Source organism: Carex rostrata, chromosome 15, assembly GCF_964058835.1.
Source record: "Carex rostrata chromosome 15, lpCarRost1.2, whole genome shotgun sequence".
NCBI classification, from domain to species: domain Eukaryota; kingdom Viridiplantae; phylum Streptophyta; class Magnoliopsida; order Poales; family Cyperaceae; genus Carex; species Carex rostrata.
The window spans coordinates 3,256,896-3,276,190 of NC_135932.1; the positions used below are offsets into that span (position 1 = coordinate 3,256,896).

The window sequence follows — 19,295 nt, forward strand, 5'->3', positions numbered from 1 at the left end:
TATATATATATGTCTTATGTTTAACAAAATGAAAGTAAATTATCTGATGCAGCACAGAGCAGCTCCTCAATATGTTAGAGAAAATTTGAATTCAATTAATTCCATTTTACCCGTTGTCTGGACAAATTCATTGCCATGTAATGGAGGCAGTCTGATGCTTGTTCGGAACCGTTTGATCTGAATCAAAATTTGCAAATAGTTTTGGAATTTGTATGAATGCACAAATTTTAACGTAGATTCAACAGCTTCAGACCGCCTCTTACTCCCATCGCCATATGTCTTCTACCTATTTGACAAAATAAAAATAAATTTATTTGTTGCAGCACAGAGCAGCTCTTCAATATGGAAGAGAAATTCTGAATTCAATCTCAGCCCTTCATTTTACTCGTTGTCTGGATAAAGTCATCTCCATGAAATTGGAGGCGGTCCGATGTTCAGTTGGAGCCGTTCGATCCATATAAATATTCACGAACATCATTGAGATTTGTAAATATCAAGTGTGCGTACAATTAATTTTAACATAGATTGAACAGATCCGATCGGACCACCTCCAACTCCCATCACCATAGGTGTTGGGTAAGAGGAAAGAGAAATAGATGATTTGCATCTCTGAGATGGGAGCGGGGGTTATGGTTTGTTTCTTTTGTTGTTTTAGTTTTTTTGTGTTGTTAGATGTTGATGTTTTTTAGATATTAATGTAGTTTGAATAATGTTTTGGATGTATTTTACGTTTTAATTAATAAAAATTATACTTGATAGCTACTATCAAGGTTTCAAAAAAAAAAAAGTGATGGGAGCTGGGGGTTTCCAGATAGACATTGGACCGAAATGCGTCAAATGTACGTGCAGTCTAAAGTCTAAACAGTACGATTTGAGGTTAAAATTTGTGCCAACAAATTTAAACAATTCATGTGAATATAAACCGTAGGACATGAATCAAACGACTTAGAACGAACACTAGACAGATTTTGATCCGATATCCATCAGAACCCCCTCCTCTCCGCTATGAGAAATCGATCCTACTTAATTAATACTAGAAATGTTTCGAGTTCAAATTTGTAGAGCAATATTATCTTTAACTCTTCTTTGGATATTGTTGCATGAAAATTTGTTACGTCCTTAATTTGATGAATGGTTATATAAGCGAAGTGCATATCATCATTTCAATATTTATTATTTGATATAATGCTTGATTAGTTGTTTACAAAGCAATCAGTATTAGTTCAAAAATAAGCTTGTGCTTACTGATTATTTATTCTTATTAATAGTACTGAAGAGATCATTTTCTCAATCAAAAAAATATTTCATATCATTCAGATTAGGGTTGAAATATGTTTGGCATGCACTAAATAAACAATATTTTTTTTCTGGTTAGAACCATATTTGAAAAATAGAAAGAAAAAATATTTTTTCTTTTCTGGTTACAAACCTGCTAGGAAATGAGAGAGAGCAACAGGGACTTAAGCGAATAAAATATAATATTTTTCCAGCGTGAGAATTAGGAAGCGTTTTTTTTTTTTTTTGTAAAGAAATCTTTTTAAATTATAAATTATTCTACATCGCAGAAAGTAAAATAGATAATGCCAGTTTGCTTTTTGAAATCGAAAAAAAAAAAAATCCGATATAGATAATCTAGGAATTTCGGGGTATAATATTGCAAATATTTTGCTCTAACCCTGCATTTTTTTTATTCAAGCTTATGAATTTCCAGCTTCAGGCCTCTTGAGCACAATTTGACTAAGGTTATGAATAAACCGTTAATGACTAAGGTTGATTAGCGATGGAACAATATTTGTTAATCTATTTGACTTTCTATAACAAATTCATTTGAAAAAGATAAAAACAAAACAAATAAATAATAGCATAGTGTACCAACCGAGAATATTGGAGAAATGAATGGTTGGTTGGTCCCAAACAAAATTAGCATTAATTTGCGTGCACTGATATCCCATTAATTGCAAACCCTTTGACAATGTTATTAGAAAAATAATAACTTAGATAGCTATCATTAGGTTGGATCTGTGATCTATTCTTTGCATAGCTTGTTGCTTCATTGAATAATCATGTTAAGGTCAACTATGTGAAAGTTGCTTCTTTTAGTCTTTTTTATTGGCACAAGTCGGCAACTTTGTTTGTTTCCTTGCAAATATGAAGTTGCATTATTGCATTTCCCAAACATAATAAAAGTAACTCCACTAGGATGCAATATATTCAAAGTCAAAACAGAATATATATTCAGAGATGAGAAATTAAGGAAGAATAATAAACAAGTTTTGCTGAGTTATATACAATTTGAGTGAGGCTACGTGCTCTTAAACAGTTGATTTGAACCGCTTAACATGATTTTATATGAAAATGTACTTACATGCCAATTTTACATTTTTTTTAGAATTTTCTCTTACTATTATTTTAGATAAGTTGAAAATCACGATTTTCGGATGGTCTAGAATATGCAGATCATGCAATTTTCTACCCATCTAAAGAAATAACAAACAAATTATAAAAATTATAAAATTCATTCTCTGAGTATATATAATATTTTTATATGAATATTATGTGAACAATTCAGATTGATTATTTGAACTTTTAAGACGAAAATATAAATTCATAGTATGAACCTATGTGTGCATTGCAAATTATCATAGCCTCTCCTAAAATTCATTTTTTGGTTTAATTTTTAAAGCATGTTTATGAAACAATATAAACCAAAACTTTGACGCAGCCAAATATACATGAAAACTAACTGAAAATAATAATTGCATCATACTAAGATATATCTACCGAGGTTTTCAAATAATATTTCTCAGCAAAGCACATCATCCTGTAATGTATTAGGAAATTGTCCCTTTTCAGTTTATGTTGACATATTCCTACAGCAGAATAGTAGGTTCTAGGAACAGTGCACCCAAATTTGTTTAGGTAGCCTAACAGAAAGCAATTCTGTGTGGTGATGATTTAGAAAGAAAAAAAATGAAAAAGCAATAGTTTAATAAAAACATTAATTAATCTAGTCCAATAAAAGAAAACTGTATAAAGAAGAACCCCCGTACAAAATTAATATTGTCCACACCCATACAAAATAGAAATTTAAATATGGACGTCAAAAAGTCACAAAGTAATTGAAAACAACACCGTATGGCACACGTGATGTGACTCGTATGTTGCGTTTTATGATTATCTTTTGAAAAAAATTGTCGACTCGCAAATTGACCTCATTATAGCACAACACAGCATGACACAGGACACGGCACGACACAACATGCTACCAAACGTGACTACACGTGACCAAAACAACATAAAATTTATGCCTTCATCTATTCAGAACAACATTTCAATTCAAACAATAAATTTATGTATGTGTACAAATATTTTCTTGCAAATTTGTTTCTTTATTTTATAATTATTTACAATGTTTTCACATTTTCGATATACTTTTTTTTCTGATTTTTCTTTCATGAACAAACTTAAAATTTCAAAAAAAAACGTGATAAAATACACAAGACCAAATGTAACTAAAAGTTATAATATAGAATATTTGATCACGATATGACTAACATGTTATGACCAATCTCTATTATTTTTATCCCAGCACACCACAACTGTGAAATTTGATTTAATTACAATACATCACGGCATAAATTACATCCCTACACCTAACATTTCAAAGTTAAGCAATATTTAATATCTACTCACCTGGTATGGGAAATTTCACCGATCTCTCTCTGTATATCCTGACTCTGAGACTGAAACTATGATCTTGGGCTTCTATAAAAGGATTCGAATCCTCTCAGTATCGTAGAGGATTACCTTTTGGTTTGAAATTTGAACTAGCATAGAAGGCAATATTTGGGCTTTGAGATTTGTGCCAAGTTAAAAAGAACGGTACAGATCTACTAAGTGTAAAAGATTCTCAAATTAGATATTGGAGAGGATGTGAATTCCTAAAAAAGGGAATGGAGAAGCAAAGGTTGCTAAGAATATTTCTCGAATTTTCTCGGACCGACTTATATTTATTTGTTTTGTAGGAGCGTACAATAATGTTCTATCAATTTGACTGGTAGGACCAAGAATGAATTTTACATTCTCCAGGAACTGTGGCCGTAAATTATATCAATGAATTTTGAAACATTGGCATCCATTAACAACAAATTAACTTCACAAATTGACAATCGCCTAAAAGGCAAATATGTTAGTAGGCATTCCAGAGAGTACATACGTAGGAATTGAAAAATAGAATGATTTATTTTAGGTTTTAAGAAGAATTAAGAATAGGAAGATATATCCGGAATAAAAGCATATATTAAATTTGAGAGAGCCAATTGACGTGTTATAAAAAAAATTTTGTTATCATACAATCGTTAATAAAGTCACTAACCTTAAAAAGAAAAACAAGGCAAAAACGATTTCCAATTTTGAAATTAAACATTAAAATGTAATCAACATGTCAAACATATGAAAGATAATAAATTCGATGCATTGCTTACTACAAGGCAACGTCTTTTTCCATCTTTTGAACGAAGTCATAAATGACTTGGAATTTGCAACATAAATGACCTTTGATCGCCCAGACGCCCATCAAATGACGCTCAAATAATATGTAATTCAATATGTACAACTAAACTACAACGCAAAGGACATGTCCACAACTTTTTCTATATCAATAATTTTCATTTATTTTTTTTCCTTGATCTAAAAATATTGTCAAGATTGTCAATGAATCCTTTCTTACCAGGGTTCTAACTATAGCTACACAATAGTTGCGCTATAAATTTTTCAGATCATAAAAGCTATATCGCTATCTGCCGCTTTCTTTTTAATAGAATTCTAAATAGCTAGCTACAACTTTTTTTGTAGTCTTTCTGCGGTAACGCGATAATAGCTATTTATAACCTTGTTTCTAACCAATACACATATACTAAACTGGCCAATTCAAAACAAATGGAGTAACGAAACTTTGGAGCAAACGCAAGAACTAATGGGTTGCTAGCTAACATAGTCTTTTTTGCAGATATAGACAACTTTTGCTGAGACCAACATATTTATTGCTCAAGTGAGCAACATTTCTTATGGATGTGACCAGTATATAGCAAAATCTAATGTTTTGGGGATGAAGAAATAACACAATCATTTAATTAAAACAAATCAAAACTTCAATATCTCTCGCAGAATTAACCCCATCTAATGTCACAGAACCTTGTCAAACAACCAGCTGTGTTATTACTCAGTTCACTTGTATGATAACAAGAATGGTTGCAAAAGTGATAGAAGGAACTGATCTTCCAGTTACTTCATGCACTTGAACGCTGATTTTAACATTTTTTTTGCAATTCTGACAGCTATTGCTATCTAGCATCTAAAGGGTGGGCCTGGCGCAGTGGTAGAGTATCTCCACTTGTGTCTTCCTGGGTTCGTATCAACCTCCATCCACCTCCTTGCAAAATGCAAGGGGAAGACTGCCTAGAAATTTCCTTCTCCAAACCCCACGTTTTGTGGGAGCTTTCGGCACTGGGTACACCTCTTTATTGCTATCTAGCATCTACCCTTAAAATTAGCTTCATTACTATAGAAACTTCCCCACAAAAAGGAATAATTTGCAGGTAAAAAAGACTGTCTTGTTTCTGTTAATGTCACACAGTGATTCTCAAATTTGGTTTATGATTCAGTCTTTTTGCTCATTACATTTGATTTTGGAGGCGAGAAAACTTCAAACTTTTCTCTTTTATGAACCTCCCTGGCCAAAAACGTTAACCCTAAATAACAATGAAGACTTGTTGTCTTTGTACACAACTATTTCCTAAACATATAATCCTTGAAAGAATAAGCTCCAGAACTAGCTGCTTTACCCTGTGTACCAGTCATATTCTTCCAGTGAGGCAAAACCCTGCCACCTGATTTAGGGTTAGGTTTTGCACTGTTCGTCTCACACCCATCTAAATCAAGATCAATACAGACATCTTCCTTTTGCAAACCCAAGGTCCCAGCTTTAGTGGCACGCTTCTTGGATTGAACAGTTGCGGCCTCGAAATCATCCTCATAGGGATTAGGGCCACTGACCAGTGGGACCCGCCTCCGCCTCTTGGATTGGTCTGAGTTGTCACCGCTGCCTGTGCTCCTGCTGCTTGAATTTGAGAATTCTCTTACAACATTCTCAATTGTTGCAAGCACGTCGTGTCCATACTTAGCAAACTTCACACTGTTTATTTTGTCAGTACAAAATACATTTTTTGTTAATAAGGAAACATAAAAGGGACTTCGAATATAGACGCAAATTTAATTTATAACCTAATAAAATGATAGTTCCTCAGATGCTATTACAAAGCATCACAAAAGTCAACTATACTGCTACCAAAATTACCCTGCTTTCTCCCTCGTTTAATTAGAGATAAAAGAGTTAGTAGTAGTGCAGCAGCAGCTTAGGCAAGTTTTGTATGGAGTGAGGGAGTACAGAGGCTATTCACATTAGGAGAATACATTTTGGATAAGAAAAAGATCATTGCTTTTAAACATTCTAAGATCATCCAGTAGCAACGTTTTCTCCCTATTTAGATAACACAGTAAAAAAAATAAAAAATAAAAATTAAGCTTGGTTCTAAAAGATTTAATGAGTCCGGCTAGTATAACATCGGTATCATATGACACTAACTTCAAAATCAATTAAATAGACTTCAAACGACTAATTCAAACCGTTCAAACTGATTTACTTTATGAGTGATGCGTTTGCATACAATTTTTTTTATATTTTCGAGTTATTTTAGTATCAAATCAAGTGATAAAAATGTTGGAAAATGAATGTATTAAAATTAACTTAAAAACTCACACATTTGACCGCTTGACTTATACTAAATAAATTCAAAAAATTATAAATTTTGATGTAAACGCACAACTAATAAAGTAGATCGGTTTGAACGATTTGGATTCACCGTTTGAAGTCGATTCGATAGGTTTTAGAGTTGGTGTTATATAGGCTGAAATGACACTGATGTTATACTAGCCATACTCAAATTTAACATGTAGATCATATGAAGCACCTCAGATCAACTGTTCAAATCTTAAAAGTTGACATTTCAAGACAAAACACAGGAGGATCGATGCTTTGAAAAGCAACATAGCCTTCCTTCTACCATTTTAAACATGTGCATATAAAATACTCTTGTATTTTCCCATATGTATACATTGAACTTGGACGTTGTATGTTAAGCCTTAAACGGCTTAGCAAATGTAAAAACTTACTCAGAAACGCCATTGATCTCCATTAACTCCTCCTTTGTCATTGGCATCTTGGCACTGATTTTTTGGAGCACCCCATTTCTGAATTCAAAATGATATGTCAAGTAGCCTGAAATGTCTCATTATATATAGGTAAAAGAAAGTACAAATTAACCACATTACACAAATTTAATGCAGAAATATCAACTCAATCTGCCTTGAGCCAACATTACTTTTCTATACAAAGCATTGACCTTACACGCAACCTTATAACGTAAAGCCATATTTGCAAAAACTTAACTGCAAGAATAATCAGCGCCATACATAATTCAAGTTTGAACTGTAAAATTACAGGTAGTGTACATTTTCACATCTTCTATAACATTATTAAACTAAAAAGTTTAAATTTTAGATGTGTTCACCCATCATTTGGGTCATTTAGCTTTACATTCAAAAGACTTGGAATATTTAACAGTTGAATTAATTGGACCAAAAATTACATGTACCACATTAAAATATGAACGACGCTACAACTTTAGTTTGTCTGTTTGGACAAGTTAGATGACAGTAAATGTCATAAACATTAAATGGAAGTACCATATATAAGAAGTAAAAAGCTACCCTAAAATTATTATTAAAGTGAAAAAAGAATACGCACGGGAAAATGTGATGAGGTTGTAGATTGTTCTCTTTTGCAAGGGTCTTGGTGCGATTACGTAAAGCTTGATATATCTTTTCTGATGCTCCCTATACAAAAAGGAACAAAAAAATAAAATAAAAAATCAAACTCACTTTATTCAAGGTTAAATTTTTCACATACAACTTTCTAGTCCTCCAGAGGTTATAGTTGATTTCCTAATGATTCTTTAGGCATATAGTTGAAAACTTGAATGTTTACTTCTTTTTTTTAAATTAAGTTTAATCAATATAATTACCGTCTTATTGCATTTTGCTTGACCAGTCATTTCAGTTGGCGTGCTGGCACTAGGTTTGGGCTGGAAGCAGCCCTTTGCAGGTGTATTCTCATAGTTCCCCTTTCTGGATGTTTTAGTTTGTGCAGGAAACCTAAAACAATGATCAACCCAAATTATAAGGGTGTTATTTATAATTTAACCTTTAGAGTGAGGCTATGGTACTATGCATAATGCGGATTGGTCCATACTATGGATCAATATCTCCATTTTCAAAGATCAAACAATCAATCTGAACCGTTTAACATGATCTCCATATGAAAATGTACTTGCATAAAAAAATTTACGTTTTTTAGAATTTTTCTACTATTTTTTTAGATAGGTAGAAAATCATTACTTTTGAATGGTCTAGAATTTTTAGATCAAGTGATTTTCTACCTATCCAAAAAAATTGTAAAAAATGTAAATTTTAGTTTGCAAGTACATTTTCATCTGGAGATCATGTTAAACAGTTCAGATCGATTGTTTGAACTTTGAAAATGGAGATAATTGATCCATAGTACAGACCAATCCGTGCTATGCATAGTACCATAGCCTCACTCTAACCTTTAAATGTAATAAATTGAAAGAATTCATTGGTGACAAGGCCAAAAGGAAAAACATCAAACCTCAAGACAAGTTGTTGACCACTGGAGTAGAAATGCGAACCTTTAGTTTTATTGACCTGTTCAGGAGTCATTTATGAAAAATTGCAAGTTCAGAACAAGCGAATAAAACTCGGAGAAAAATTTTACAAATTGGTGTTTGCTTCTATTTTAGCACGCCTGTAGAATATTTGCTCTATATGTTTTTTAACTCAAAAGGAAGGCTTCAGCATGACAATTTTTTGAAATGACAACTTTATCGTTGAGTTAGTACTTTAAAAATCAAAATCAAACGCAGAAGTCCGAATGTTGATCTTGATATTCTTCACAAGAGATGCGCGCATGCAAAGTTTGTAATTTTCAAGTTTGTTCTGTATGAGATCGAGGGACCGAAAGATGAACACACAAATATTCACCTATAACAATTGACTTGATCTGTTCATTTTCGGCCTCAATGTACTTGTACAAAATAAATTCAAAAGATTATAAAAAATTTAACATGCATGCATTGCTTGTCAAGTTAAACAAGACAACAGTTTGGATTTTGAATTTGGAAATATCAATGCAAAAGAGAGGTTGCCGTAACTTGTGGCACAAGAACCCATCTTTTAACTCAATTAGCAAGAGTAAATAGATATGGTTTCCCTTTAACTGCTATGTAAATAAATAAATAGACGGGATATGGTGAGTTGTGAAGGGCCTTGTTTTACTTCACGCCCATATCTCCAATTTCAAAGTCCAAAACAGTCGATCCAAACCATTCAACATGATCTCCATATTAGAATATTTTTACTATTTTTTTAGTGAAGTAGAAAACCACTGTTTTTTTATGGTTCAGATTCCAGAATCTTATGAGTCAATGGATTTTCTACCTATCTAAATAATAAAAAAATTCTAAAAAATGTAAAATTTGGTCTCCAAACACATTTTTAATATGGAGATCATGTTGAAATGTTCACATCAACTGTTTGAACTTTGAAAACAGTGATATGGGCGTGAAGTAAAACAAGGCCGTAACTTCACAACTCACCATAGCCATCTAATAAATAAATATAAATAAACTGATTGAATGCTTTTTCCTGTGAACATATGCATGCTGTGGATTCTCTAGGAGTAAATTAGGTAGATGTTGGGTCATACAAAAGAATTCATGATAAACAACATGAACTTACCTTCAAGACAGACGAAACAGCTCCATAAACGTCATTCTTTTTCACCTCCTCGACCAGAATATCTTCAATGACTAAGTGCCTTAAAACCCGCGCAATCTCTCCTTTGTCAAAAGTTTTACCAGCCCCGTGAAGAGCAAGCTTATCATGCTTGTGTTTCTTGATCTACATAATAAAATTAAAACACATCTCAATACAACAAAACACAAGTACTATAAAAGTTTGGATTCGCACAAAGGAGATTAATGTGGAAATGAGTAAACTGTACATTATATAGGTACTAAAATTAAGAATGTGACCAATCTGTCTACTAACCTACCTACCTTGGCATGCTGTGGCAATCTTACAAGTTCGGTTGTGGGGTTCAGATGTACTACATGTAGTAGTTCAGGTTAAATTAAATTTATTTAACCACCTTTAGTTCCATTTTTAACGATCGAAATAAGTAAATAAAATAAGCAGAACTTATAGTATGCAGTGCAATTAATAAATGAAAACTTACATTTTGGTTTGCAGAACCCCTATAAACTTCAAGAATGTGAGAAGACGAGTATTGCTGGTGAGTGCACATAACCAACTCAATCTAAAAGAAGTAAAAATAAGAAATAAAAAAATCATAAACAACAGAATGCAATACAAAAGTATAATTATTGAGATACACTATAGCTATATGACCGACCAAATGCCTCGCGATATGAGTTACATCCTTCTCGATCAAGCTGAGCACTTTTGAGCAGTTGTCGCAAGTCCTATTACAATTAGTGGGGTTGAACTTCTCTCCTAGATGCAACAGTTGGAGGAACCGCCTACACTCGAAATTGTTTTCAGAATAACTTACCTGAAAGGAAAAAAACTTCAGAAATGAACTTTTCTTCGGCTAAGTTCTATTTAATAAACTCACAAAATCACAGTAACTACCAGGATGTACAGTACTGTCCATAATAATAATCCTAATTAGCAAAGATAACAAATTATTCAGTAGATACCATGCGCAAAAGATTTTCAGTGTTGTTCTCCTTTACTCGGTCATTGGTAAATCCTTGCTCCATACCTCCTTGTGTAAGCATGTGCTTCACGCGTATCTTAATAGTTTATAAATATCAAAAAGCATTAGCTGGAGAAGAATATACAAAATTGATACAGAAAATATAGAAGCATTTGTACACTTACATAATCACTGTAGTTATAATACAAAATACAAGATGCACGCTGTCCATCTCGACCAGCACGTCCACATTCCTGCAAGAAACAAAAAAAAAGAATCAAATGTAAAAAGAAGTTTGAAGGAAAATAACAGAAGATCAATAAATTATCAAACCGAGTAGCACCTGGTGATAACCTTCAATAGATTTTGGGAGCGAATGATGGATGACAAAACGTACATCAGGCTTGTTGATACCTGTGGTTACCTAAATTAGTACATATCCTTACGAGATATAAATAAGGATTTTGAAAGTAAACAATGAGTGCATACCCATTCCAAAAGCCACAGTGGCACATATTATGTTGATTTCACCTTTGCTCCATTGATTTTGCACATAAGTCCTTTGCATGGAATCCATGCTTCCATGGTAAAATTCTGCCTTATGCCCTAAATCCTGTATAAAGAAAAAGAAGATAGAAATAACTAGGAAAAGAAGCTTGGGAGCATAATTTGAATAACATCTCGAAAAGGCCAACCAGTTTAAAGAACGAACCTGCAACTTCTGCGCGACTTTCTCACAGTCTATTCTTGAGAGGCAATAAATTATGCCAGTTTCTTCATTATGGGTTTCTTTTATAAATTGATCCATATCTTCAATGCACTTCTTAGTTTTTGGAATTACAGAGTACCTGTAAACAACATAATTATAACTACAATATAAACTGAGCATCTGAATTCATTTAGTTGTTGTTTTGTAAGATCATCTTAGGTTAGAAGGCGACACTTTGAGATTGGTAATTTTGGCGATGCAGTAAGGCTTTGTAACACTCTCTGTGTGTTGGTACCAGCCTGGTACTAATCCACTAAACCTGTGGTTTCTTAATAGAAATCGGTGGGGGGATACCCACTTTTATTCAAAAAAATATAAACTGAGCAAAACGAGGGGAATTTTTTACAATAACTTTTTAAGGCTATGCTTCAATTGAGAATAGAAACGGGAAGGGTAGGATAACTCCGTGACTTGGTTATCTTGAATGGTAGACTATGTTGCATGGATATGGGTACAGGATATGGCAATTTTCAAAAATCAAGGATACGATGCGCCTATTATATATTATATTTTTTTATTTTAATTACATTATTAATTCAACACTTGTATTATATAAATTAAATATCAAAATACAATACTAAAGCCAAGAATACATTAAATATAATAGGTACTTTTTATAACAACAAATGTGAAGTGGTATAGTGGTAAAGGGGTATGGGCGTTATGCCACAGATCCCCACTTCGATTCTCCGCAGCAGCTACAGAAATTTGGTTTTGGCACGGTGCACGGTGGTTCACACGGTGTGGTGTCTGGTGTATTTGTGCGGTGCACGGTGATCCAGACAAGTCAATCCGTATCGGAGACCGTATCAAGGGATTAAGATACGCCACGTAAGACGATACACACCCGATATAGGTACGGGACTCTAGGTGGAGTATCAGGGTAACATAGATGGTAGAGAATAGAGGGGAAGAGAAGAGGAGGGTTTTACCCCTATAAAAAGTAATAATTTTTTGTACCCCCTCATGCCAGGTTAAAAAATAAGTCAAATAAAAAGAATATATCCAACTGCACCCTTCTCTACCTCCCTCTCAAGCAACCCCCCCCCCCCCCCCCCCCACCCCCAACACACTACTTTTAGGTGCACAGATTTAAAACTTAGTTGTTGCCAACATGCTATTTATATCCCTTAGTGCTATTCTATTTACATCTCATCGAAATAACGAGGCATTGTCGGAAAGTTTAATTGTAAACTAAAATGACAATTTTACCCTCAATTTGCAATAAGCTCCACTAAAATATAGCGCTATCTCGAGTTCTACGATAAATGTGGGTTTACATGATTAACAAAAACAAAATGGAAAAAAATAATAAAGGTTAATTTTGTGTAGTGTATCAAGCACCTTTGTTTTATAGCCATCAAATTGCAAAAAGAAATGAAAAGGGCACTAGGACACCGATGAGATCCTGAGTAGTACTGAAATTAAAAAAAAAGAGTAACCTGTGGAAAGTTAACCAAATTTTAACACATACCACAAATTTGGCCGGTTAAAGCTCTGTCTGAAAACAATGCAATTCTTGAGACCAAGTGCTTGTACAACATCTTCTCTCACACTAGCTGTTGCTGTAGCAGTTAAGGCCAGAACCGGTGTATTCGGGTACTTTTGCTTCAAGATTCCAAGGCCCTAAATAGACATATAAGATGTAATACAAGAATTCTGAGAAAAAGTTGGAAGAAGTTTCACCATATAAAGTGGTCCAGTGCCAAATGGTTTTTAGCCTTTAATCCACTACAACACCATATACACAATGTCTTAATTAATCTATGCTAGAACAGAAATATGCAGAAAATGGAGCTAAAAATAACAGTAACTTAGAAATTGGTTTGGTAAAAGCCAGTATAGCACCAGCATGTATGTGTGTGTGCACACTCACACACACAAGGAAAGAGAGGGTTCTGACCTGGTAATCAGGCCTGAAATCGTGGCCCCATTGGCTGACACAATGCGCTTCATCAATGACTATCCTTGACAAATAATCTTGTGAATACAAGTTATCCAAGTGTCTCAACAGGACATCACTCCTGCACATGGAAAAGAAGGTTCAATATCAGGCATTACCACTCCATCGCATTCTAAAATGGAGTTATACTAGTATCAAACTCACTTGGCAATTTTTTCAGGAGTTACGAAGAGAAGTTTGTAACTACAGTTTTGGGATGTCAACTCGCGAAGTATATCATGTTGACGTGACCATTCCATATTTGCACTCAGATAGTGAGCTGGTATGTTGGCCTGCTTACCAGAATGAAGTGCTGTTAGAAACTCACTTAAACACCAATGAATGTACTTGCAGCAAGGCTAGACATTGTTGACCCAAAGCAGTGAGTAATGTGAGATTGGATTAGGATGTCTGGACCCACTGACATATAATGTTGGGTCTGATTCGACCTATTTTGGTAAGTCGTAGAGTAAGACGAAGAGCATATTTCAATTAGGCTAAAATATTTCATTCTGCGATACGTAAAGAATGACAGAATGGAAAACCAATAAATTTTGAAAATTTGTCAACCCAATCATCAGGTCACAACCCCACCAGCCAAAACTCTACCCAGCCATTAGGACCCCTAATTTGAACAAGAGCTCAATTCTTATACATAACCCATAATTTTATTTATCAACCCAATCATCCCACCAGCCTGAATTCTACCCAGCATTAGGACCCCTAATTTGAGCAAGAGCCCAATTCATGTAATTGACTACATTACCTGTGATAAATGCATCATTTGGTCCTGGATAAGAGAAACGAGCGGAGAAACCACAAGTGTGATTCCTGGGCTCAGAAGAGCTGGGAGCTGCAAAAGAAGTCCCAAGAACACATAAATTATGTTAAAGATGAAGCAAATAACAAACAGTTGCTATTGAACATAAGCACACAACAAATATTCTATTTCCTCAAGTTCAAGAGACCATCTAACAATTGTTAACTATCAGTCATAGGCAGAGGCGGAGGGGAAAAGATCAAAAGGGAGGCCAACACCCCCCCCCCCCTCCCCACCAAATGTCAATTTTCTGGCCTCTGTCCCTGATTGGTAAGCATAGAAAGGTGATTTCCTTGAATAAAAGGATTGTATAATAATAACCTACTTAATACACCAAATTCTTCCAGCTTTTAGCATACGGAAGTATGCCATATTTCTTAGTTTGGCTATCCTAAACCATAGTTCACAAGTAGTTTGTGAACTCACTTTTGTTATGCATAACAATTTGAAGTTCAAATTTGAAATAACAAGCCCAAACCATTTGACTTGTTCAATATCCTATGCGATGCGCGGAGCCATGGAGTTAAAATTTGAGTAATTTGTTGTTCATTTTATACAACATCAGAAGGGTCAAACTATTCATTGTTTCACAATAACAAATTGGTGCATTAAATTAATCATTCTAGCTCTAAGCCTTGGACCAATCAAACTCCAGGTTTTGTGGTTCACACGTGCATGCATCACATATTCACATGTGCTATAAAGAAATGATTTGTACTTGTAATTTGGAATTTTTATTTTAAACTATATTGTCAAGGGTAACAAATTTCAGTGAGTTCACATTTTGTTTGTTAACCCGAGTTCACAATAACAAAAGTCACACAATCTTTTAAACAAACTGAAAGTCCCAAAATTGCTTTAAGCATTATGAGCAATCAAAATATCTGAAATGCTAAATTAAGAGCTCAAGCAAAAAAAAATGAGACCTGGTAAGTAAGGCTTTTGCCACCACCAGTTGGCATCAAAACAAAGACATCATGACCCGACATGGTTGCGTTAATCACCTCCCTTTGATTGAGCCTGAATGAGTGGTTACCAAAAACTTTCCTATTCTTGATCTAAAAAAATACAATAGAGAAATTTTTTTATTAAACCATTGGATTGTTAACAGGAGTCAAATTTCCACAATAAAATGAGAAACCCACCTCGAGTTCCTTGGTCCAAGAAAAATCCCGACTCTTCCATCTCTCGTCAGCAGACCCATCTATATAATTCACGTCAATGATCTGCGGCGTATAAGGCTCTCTCTCATAAAAAACTGAGGTGGAAGTGTAACATGTCGAGCTGCCATTGGCAGGTTCATTTCTAATATAGACTTGAGAATTAAATCTCTCGGTGTCTACGGAAAAACTTGCAGCTGGGGTGGAAGTGGAATAAGCTGTCAAGCGTGAAAATGGCCCATCTGCCTCTTGTGATGACAGTACCTGGAGGTGCTTCGATAAAAGCTGAATCTGCTTGTTTAGATACACTCTGAAAGAAAAATAAAAAATAAATGTAACAAAATGTCTAGGCTAGCTAACTCATCAATTTGACACTTCTACAAAATCAACAAAACAATAACAAACCGCTTTTCACGGAGATCTTCCATTTGTCTAGTGCTCAGGTCCATGTTGTCAAGAAGTTCATTTGCTATCATAATTAACTGATCCTTCATCTCTTGTAGGTGAGTACTAGCCTCCAGACAATGTGCAAGCTGCAATTTTAGAAGTAACTATATGGATGGAAAAAAATATTAAAATTTCCTAAGCCAAATAACATTGGTGTCCACATAAACCATTTCATAACAGACCTGTCCCATCACAAACAGAACTAATTTAGAAGGGACTAATGTCAATATCACAATTTGGTAAGTATTATAGTTAACCTTAGCTAACCCTGAGGTGGACAAAAGATTGGAAAAGTAGGAAAAGCTGTAATATCTGGATCTTGAACAAGTTAATTGCAAAGAACAAAAAAAATGTGATTTCTGCAGGGTGGTAAAAATTTTCACAAAAGATACATTCTTTTGGAAAAAAATTCATGGCTAAAATAGGTGTGTAGCATACCTCAACGCCATGAATGCATATTTCGCACAGTTCAAGAGGGATTGGATCTTGCTTGATGCCTTGTGGGACAGTTGTAGTACCTTGAGGTGAGTGAATTGTTTGTTTAGGTGCCAACCCATCTGGTGTACTAGTTGATTGATACTCCATGACAATTTGGTCGACATCTAAATTCTGAAAATTACAGTTTCATCACTTTACCCGATACATTGCCATTGTGGCCATTAAAAAATGCATACTTTGGTAAAAAATTCTTAAAAGATACTGACGAAATGGCATTTATAAATGTATTAGTTATTGTACCTCAAGAATGTCATCATCCATGAAGTTATCATCCAAACACGAACCAGCCACACCAGGCTTTTCAGCATCAGAGCAAACTGCACCATTACTTCTTAATCCACTGTCAAAAGGCCCGCTTGGCCTCAATTCTTTAACAGCACTCAGCACCCTAGTTCCTGCATTTTTATTTTCAGGGAAACGATTGCTTGGGGAATCAAAATTATCACCTTTAAACTGATATAGGTTCCCCTGAGAAGGCACACCATCCCTCTGAGAAATCGGAGTTTGTGCATTGGAGGTGTTGCTGTAAATATTTGACGTGCATTTGTTAACAGGTTTGCTGGGTTGCACTGGAGCAGAGACTCCAGGTCTTAAATAAGTTGCATGTGCTTTCTGAGTGTTGCAAAGAGCATGCCATGCCTGACAAAACAGTAAAAAATTAAATGACTTGACCTGTAGCATGACGGAACTAAATATTTAATCTCAAAAATCCTAATCCCAACATAAAATTAGCCTCAGCAACAGAAAAATAAGTAACGCAAAGCAATAGGAATTCTTTTTTCCTTGCATGGTAACATTAAGAGAAATTTTTGCTCAAATAGCTGGACATTATTGTATTACAGATATTTGTACCTTCTCTATATACATGGCTTGTAATCGTTCTGTGCCCTGTAAAGTGATAGGCCTGGAAAATGCATACACAGATAAATGTGATAGATACAGAAATAAATGTAATAGGCCTGGAAAATGCCAAATACTATAACAAAGCTTCTGTTATTGATTCCTTTTTCTTATGGGACAATTTTCAGCATCTCCAAGGGAAAAAAACACATGCACACCACTCATAAGAAAACCTTAAAACATGAAACATAATATAGCAAAACAAAAATTGTCTTATGAGTCACTAAAAATATGAATACATAAATCATTCAGCACTTTTCCACATAGTACAAAACAAAATATCACTAAACAACTGGCCCATTTCTCATATTATCTAAAGTAAAAGGTTAACAGTGGACGGATCTTTGTATATAGTAAATTGCCCCTTTTTCGTCTGGTGTATTGTTAACTACTCATTATATACAATTTAGCAAGCACTGTACCTCAAAATTTGCATGGCTTCTGAACTTGAGTCTGGAGGAGGCTTTTGTGAAGGCAAAGAGAATAGAAAACTCGAGCTCAAGATGTTTTCTTTCAATGTAGTGCCATGAAAAGCAGTTGTATGTTTTTCCCAGTTCACCTTTGGAGCTTTCTTATCCTTGCTGTTCATTCCCTGGTTAATGCAAAAGTATGATAGTAACAGAAATAAGAACATAACAATGACAGTATCCGTAGACTATAAATTGTAATTATCTAATTATCCTTGTGTGTCAAATATCTCTGTCTAACAATAAAATGAGAGTAGAAATTGCAAGAAATCAGAAAGTAGCTACTACTAGGCATCAGGTTTAGCTGACATTAATAGAAGGAGTATGTCTTGAACTCTCTTCCTCTCTATTCTCTCTCTCTCTACCCTCTGTACTCTCCTCTCTCCTGCATCTCTTCTCTTCTCTGCCCTGTATCTCTTCTCTCTATTCTCTTTTGTATCCACTTAATACCAAAATACCAAAAAGTTCCACAATTTATCAAAATTCTCTCAAATCCTAAGACATTACACAACTAATGAAACACCAAATTAGATTGACGACTAAAAGTCGCGGACATAAGGATGATACCTTCGATTAGGAGACTCAGAGCGGAAGACCGTGAGAAAGATACGGTGAGTCGCTGGAGGACATTAATAGGTTCGCGCGAGAGAGATGAGGGTGACTTCTCCCAAGGCGAGCGCGAGAGCGAGAAATAGAGAGAGAGAGTTCCTGTGCTTGCTCACTGGAAGCACATTCCCACCTTCGCCGAGCCTAATATCAAGCATAGACCTTCTATCATAAAATCACAAAATTATCTGGTATTTTTCTACTGGTACTACTCGTAGTTAGCATTCTCTTCCTCTTCAACTGTGTTAGTGGCACTACGAGCAAACCCTAGAAGCTAGCACCGGAGATCGCAGTTCTTATTAGAAGACCGATGGGATATTTGGATGTTGTTTCGATTTTTGAATTGGCGATTGGGGGGAGAGAAATTAGTAAATTACAGCTCTTAAAGATTTCCCTTTCTATTGATTTCTTTCCGCGCTTGGAAGGGGACAGGCGCGGGATATTGCAAAAATTATATTAAATCATTGTTAGTAGGTAAGGATGAAAAACGAAGCCTCGGTTTACGAGTTACGACAAAAAGGCCGCAGAACTTGAGGAATTCGTATCTCCCCGAGTACCCTAAACTGTAGAATGGGCAGAAATCTGAACCGTTCGTCTAATTCAGCGGTTATGATTTTCTATTTTATAGAAAAAACACTGCCCGAGACAATTATACAGGCTGACCGACCGCTGCCCAACTCTCTTCGTCTCTTTTTTTTTTTTTTTTTTTTGGCCATTCAAGAAAAATTGTCAAAAGCTCGTCTCTCTTCTCTCAATACCTTCTCCTCCGCT

The 19,295-nt window shown here is 34.8% G+C and overlaps 1 protein-coding gene across 1 annotated transcript; it reads right to left on the reverse strand.

The window, feature by feature from the left end:
- Positions 1 to 5,590: 5,590 nt before the first annotated feature.
- Positions 5,591 to 18,949, reverse strand: LOC144566252 (ATP-dependent DNA helicase Q-like 4A). Its single transcript, XM_078316224.1, has 25 exons — positions 18,486 to 18,949; positions 17,874 to 18,043; positions 17,404 to 17,455; positions 16,792 to 17,190; positions 16,492 to 16,662; positions 16,012 to 16,139; positions 15,592 to 15,916; positions 15,373 to 15,504; positions 14,393 to 14,479; positions 13,792 to 13,919; positions 13,588 to 13,708; positions 13,159 to 13,310; positions 11,628 to 11,763; positions 11,405 to 11,528; positions 11,259 to 11,329; positions 11,101 to 11,169; positions 10,917 to 11,012; positions 10,610 to 10,768; positions 10,433 to 10,513; positions 9,934 to 10,095; positions 8,786 to 8,841; positions 8,142 to 8,271; positions 7,865 to 7,953; positions 7,231 to 7,308; positions 5,591 to 6,193 (listed from the first exon to the last, which is right to left on the reverse strand). Exons 2-25 carry the CDS (start codon positions 18,038 to 18,040, stop codon positions 5,788 to 5,790), a joined length of 3,519 nt encoding a protein of 1,172 aa, XP_078172350.1. The 5' UTR covers positions 18,041 to 18,043; positions 18,486 to 18,949; the 3' UTR covers positions 5,591 to 5,787.
- Between the last annotated feature and the right edge of the window lie 346 nt (positions 18,950 to 19,295).

Coding starts and splice junctions, on each gene's coding strand:
- LOC144566252 (XM_078316224.1), bottom strand. CDS start 18,040: ATGAACAGCAAGGATAAGAAAGCTCCAAAGGTGAACTGGGAAAAACAT. Junction 16,663..16,791: donor TGGATGATGACATTCTTGAG/GTACAATAACTA, acceptor TGTAATTTTCAG/AATTTAGATGTCGACCAAAT. Junction 15,505..15,591: donor CTTGGACCAAGGAACTCGAG/GTGGGTTTCTCA, acceptor GTATTTTTTTAG/ATCAAGAATAGGAAAGTTTT.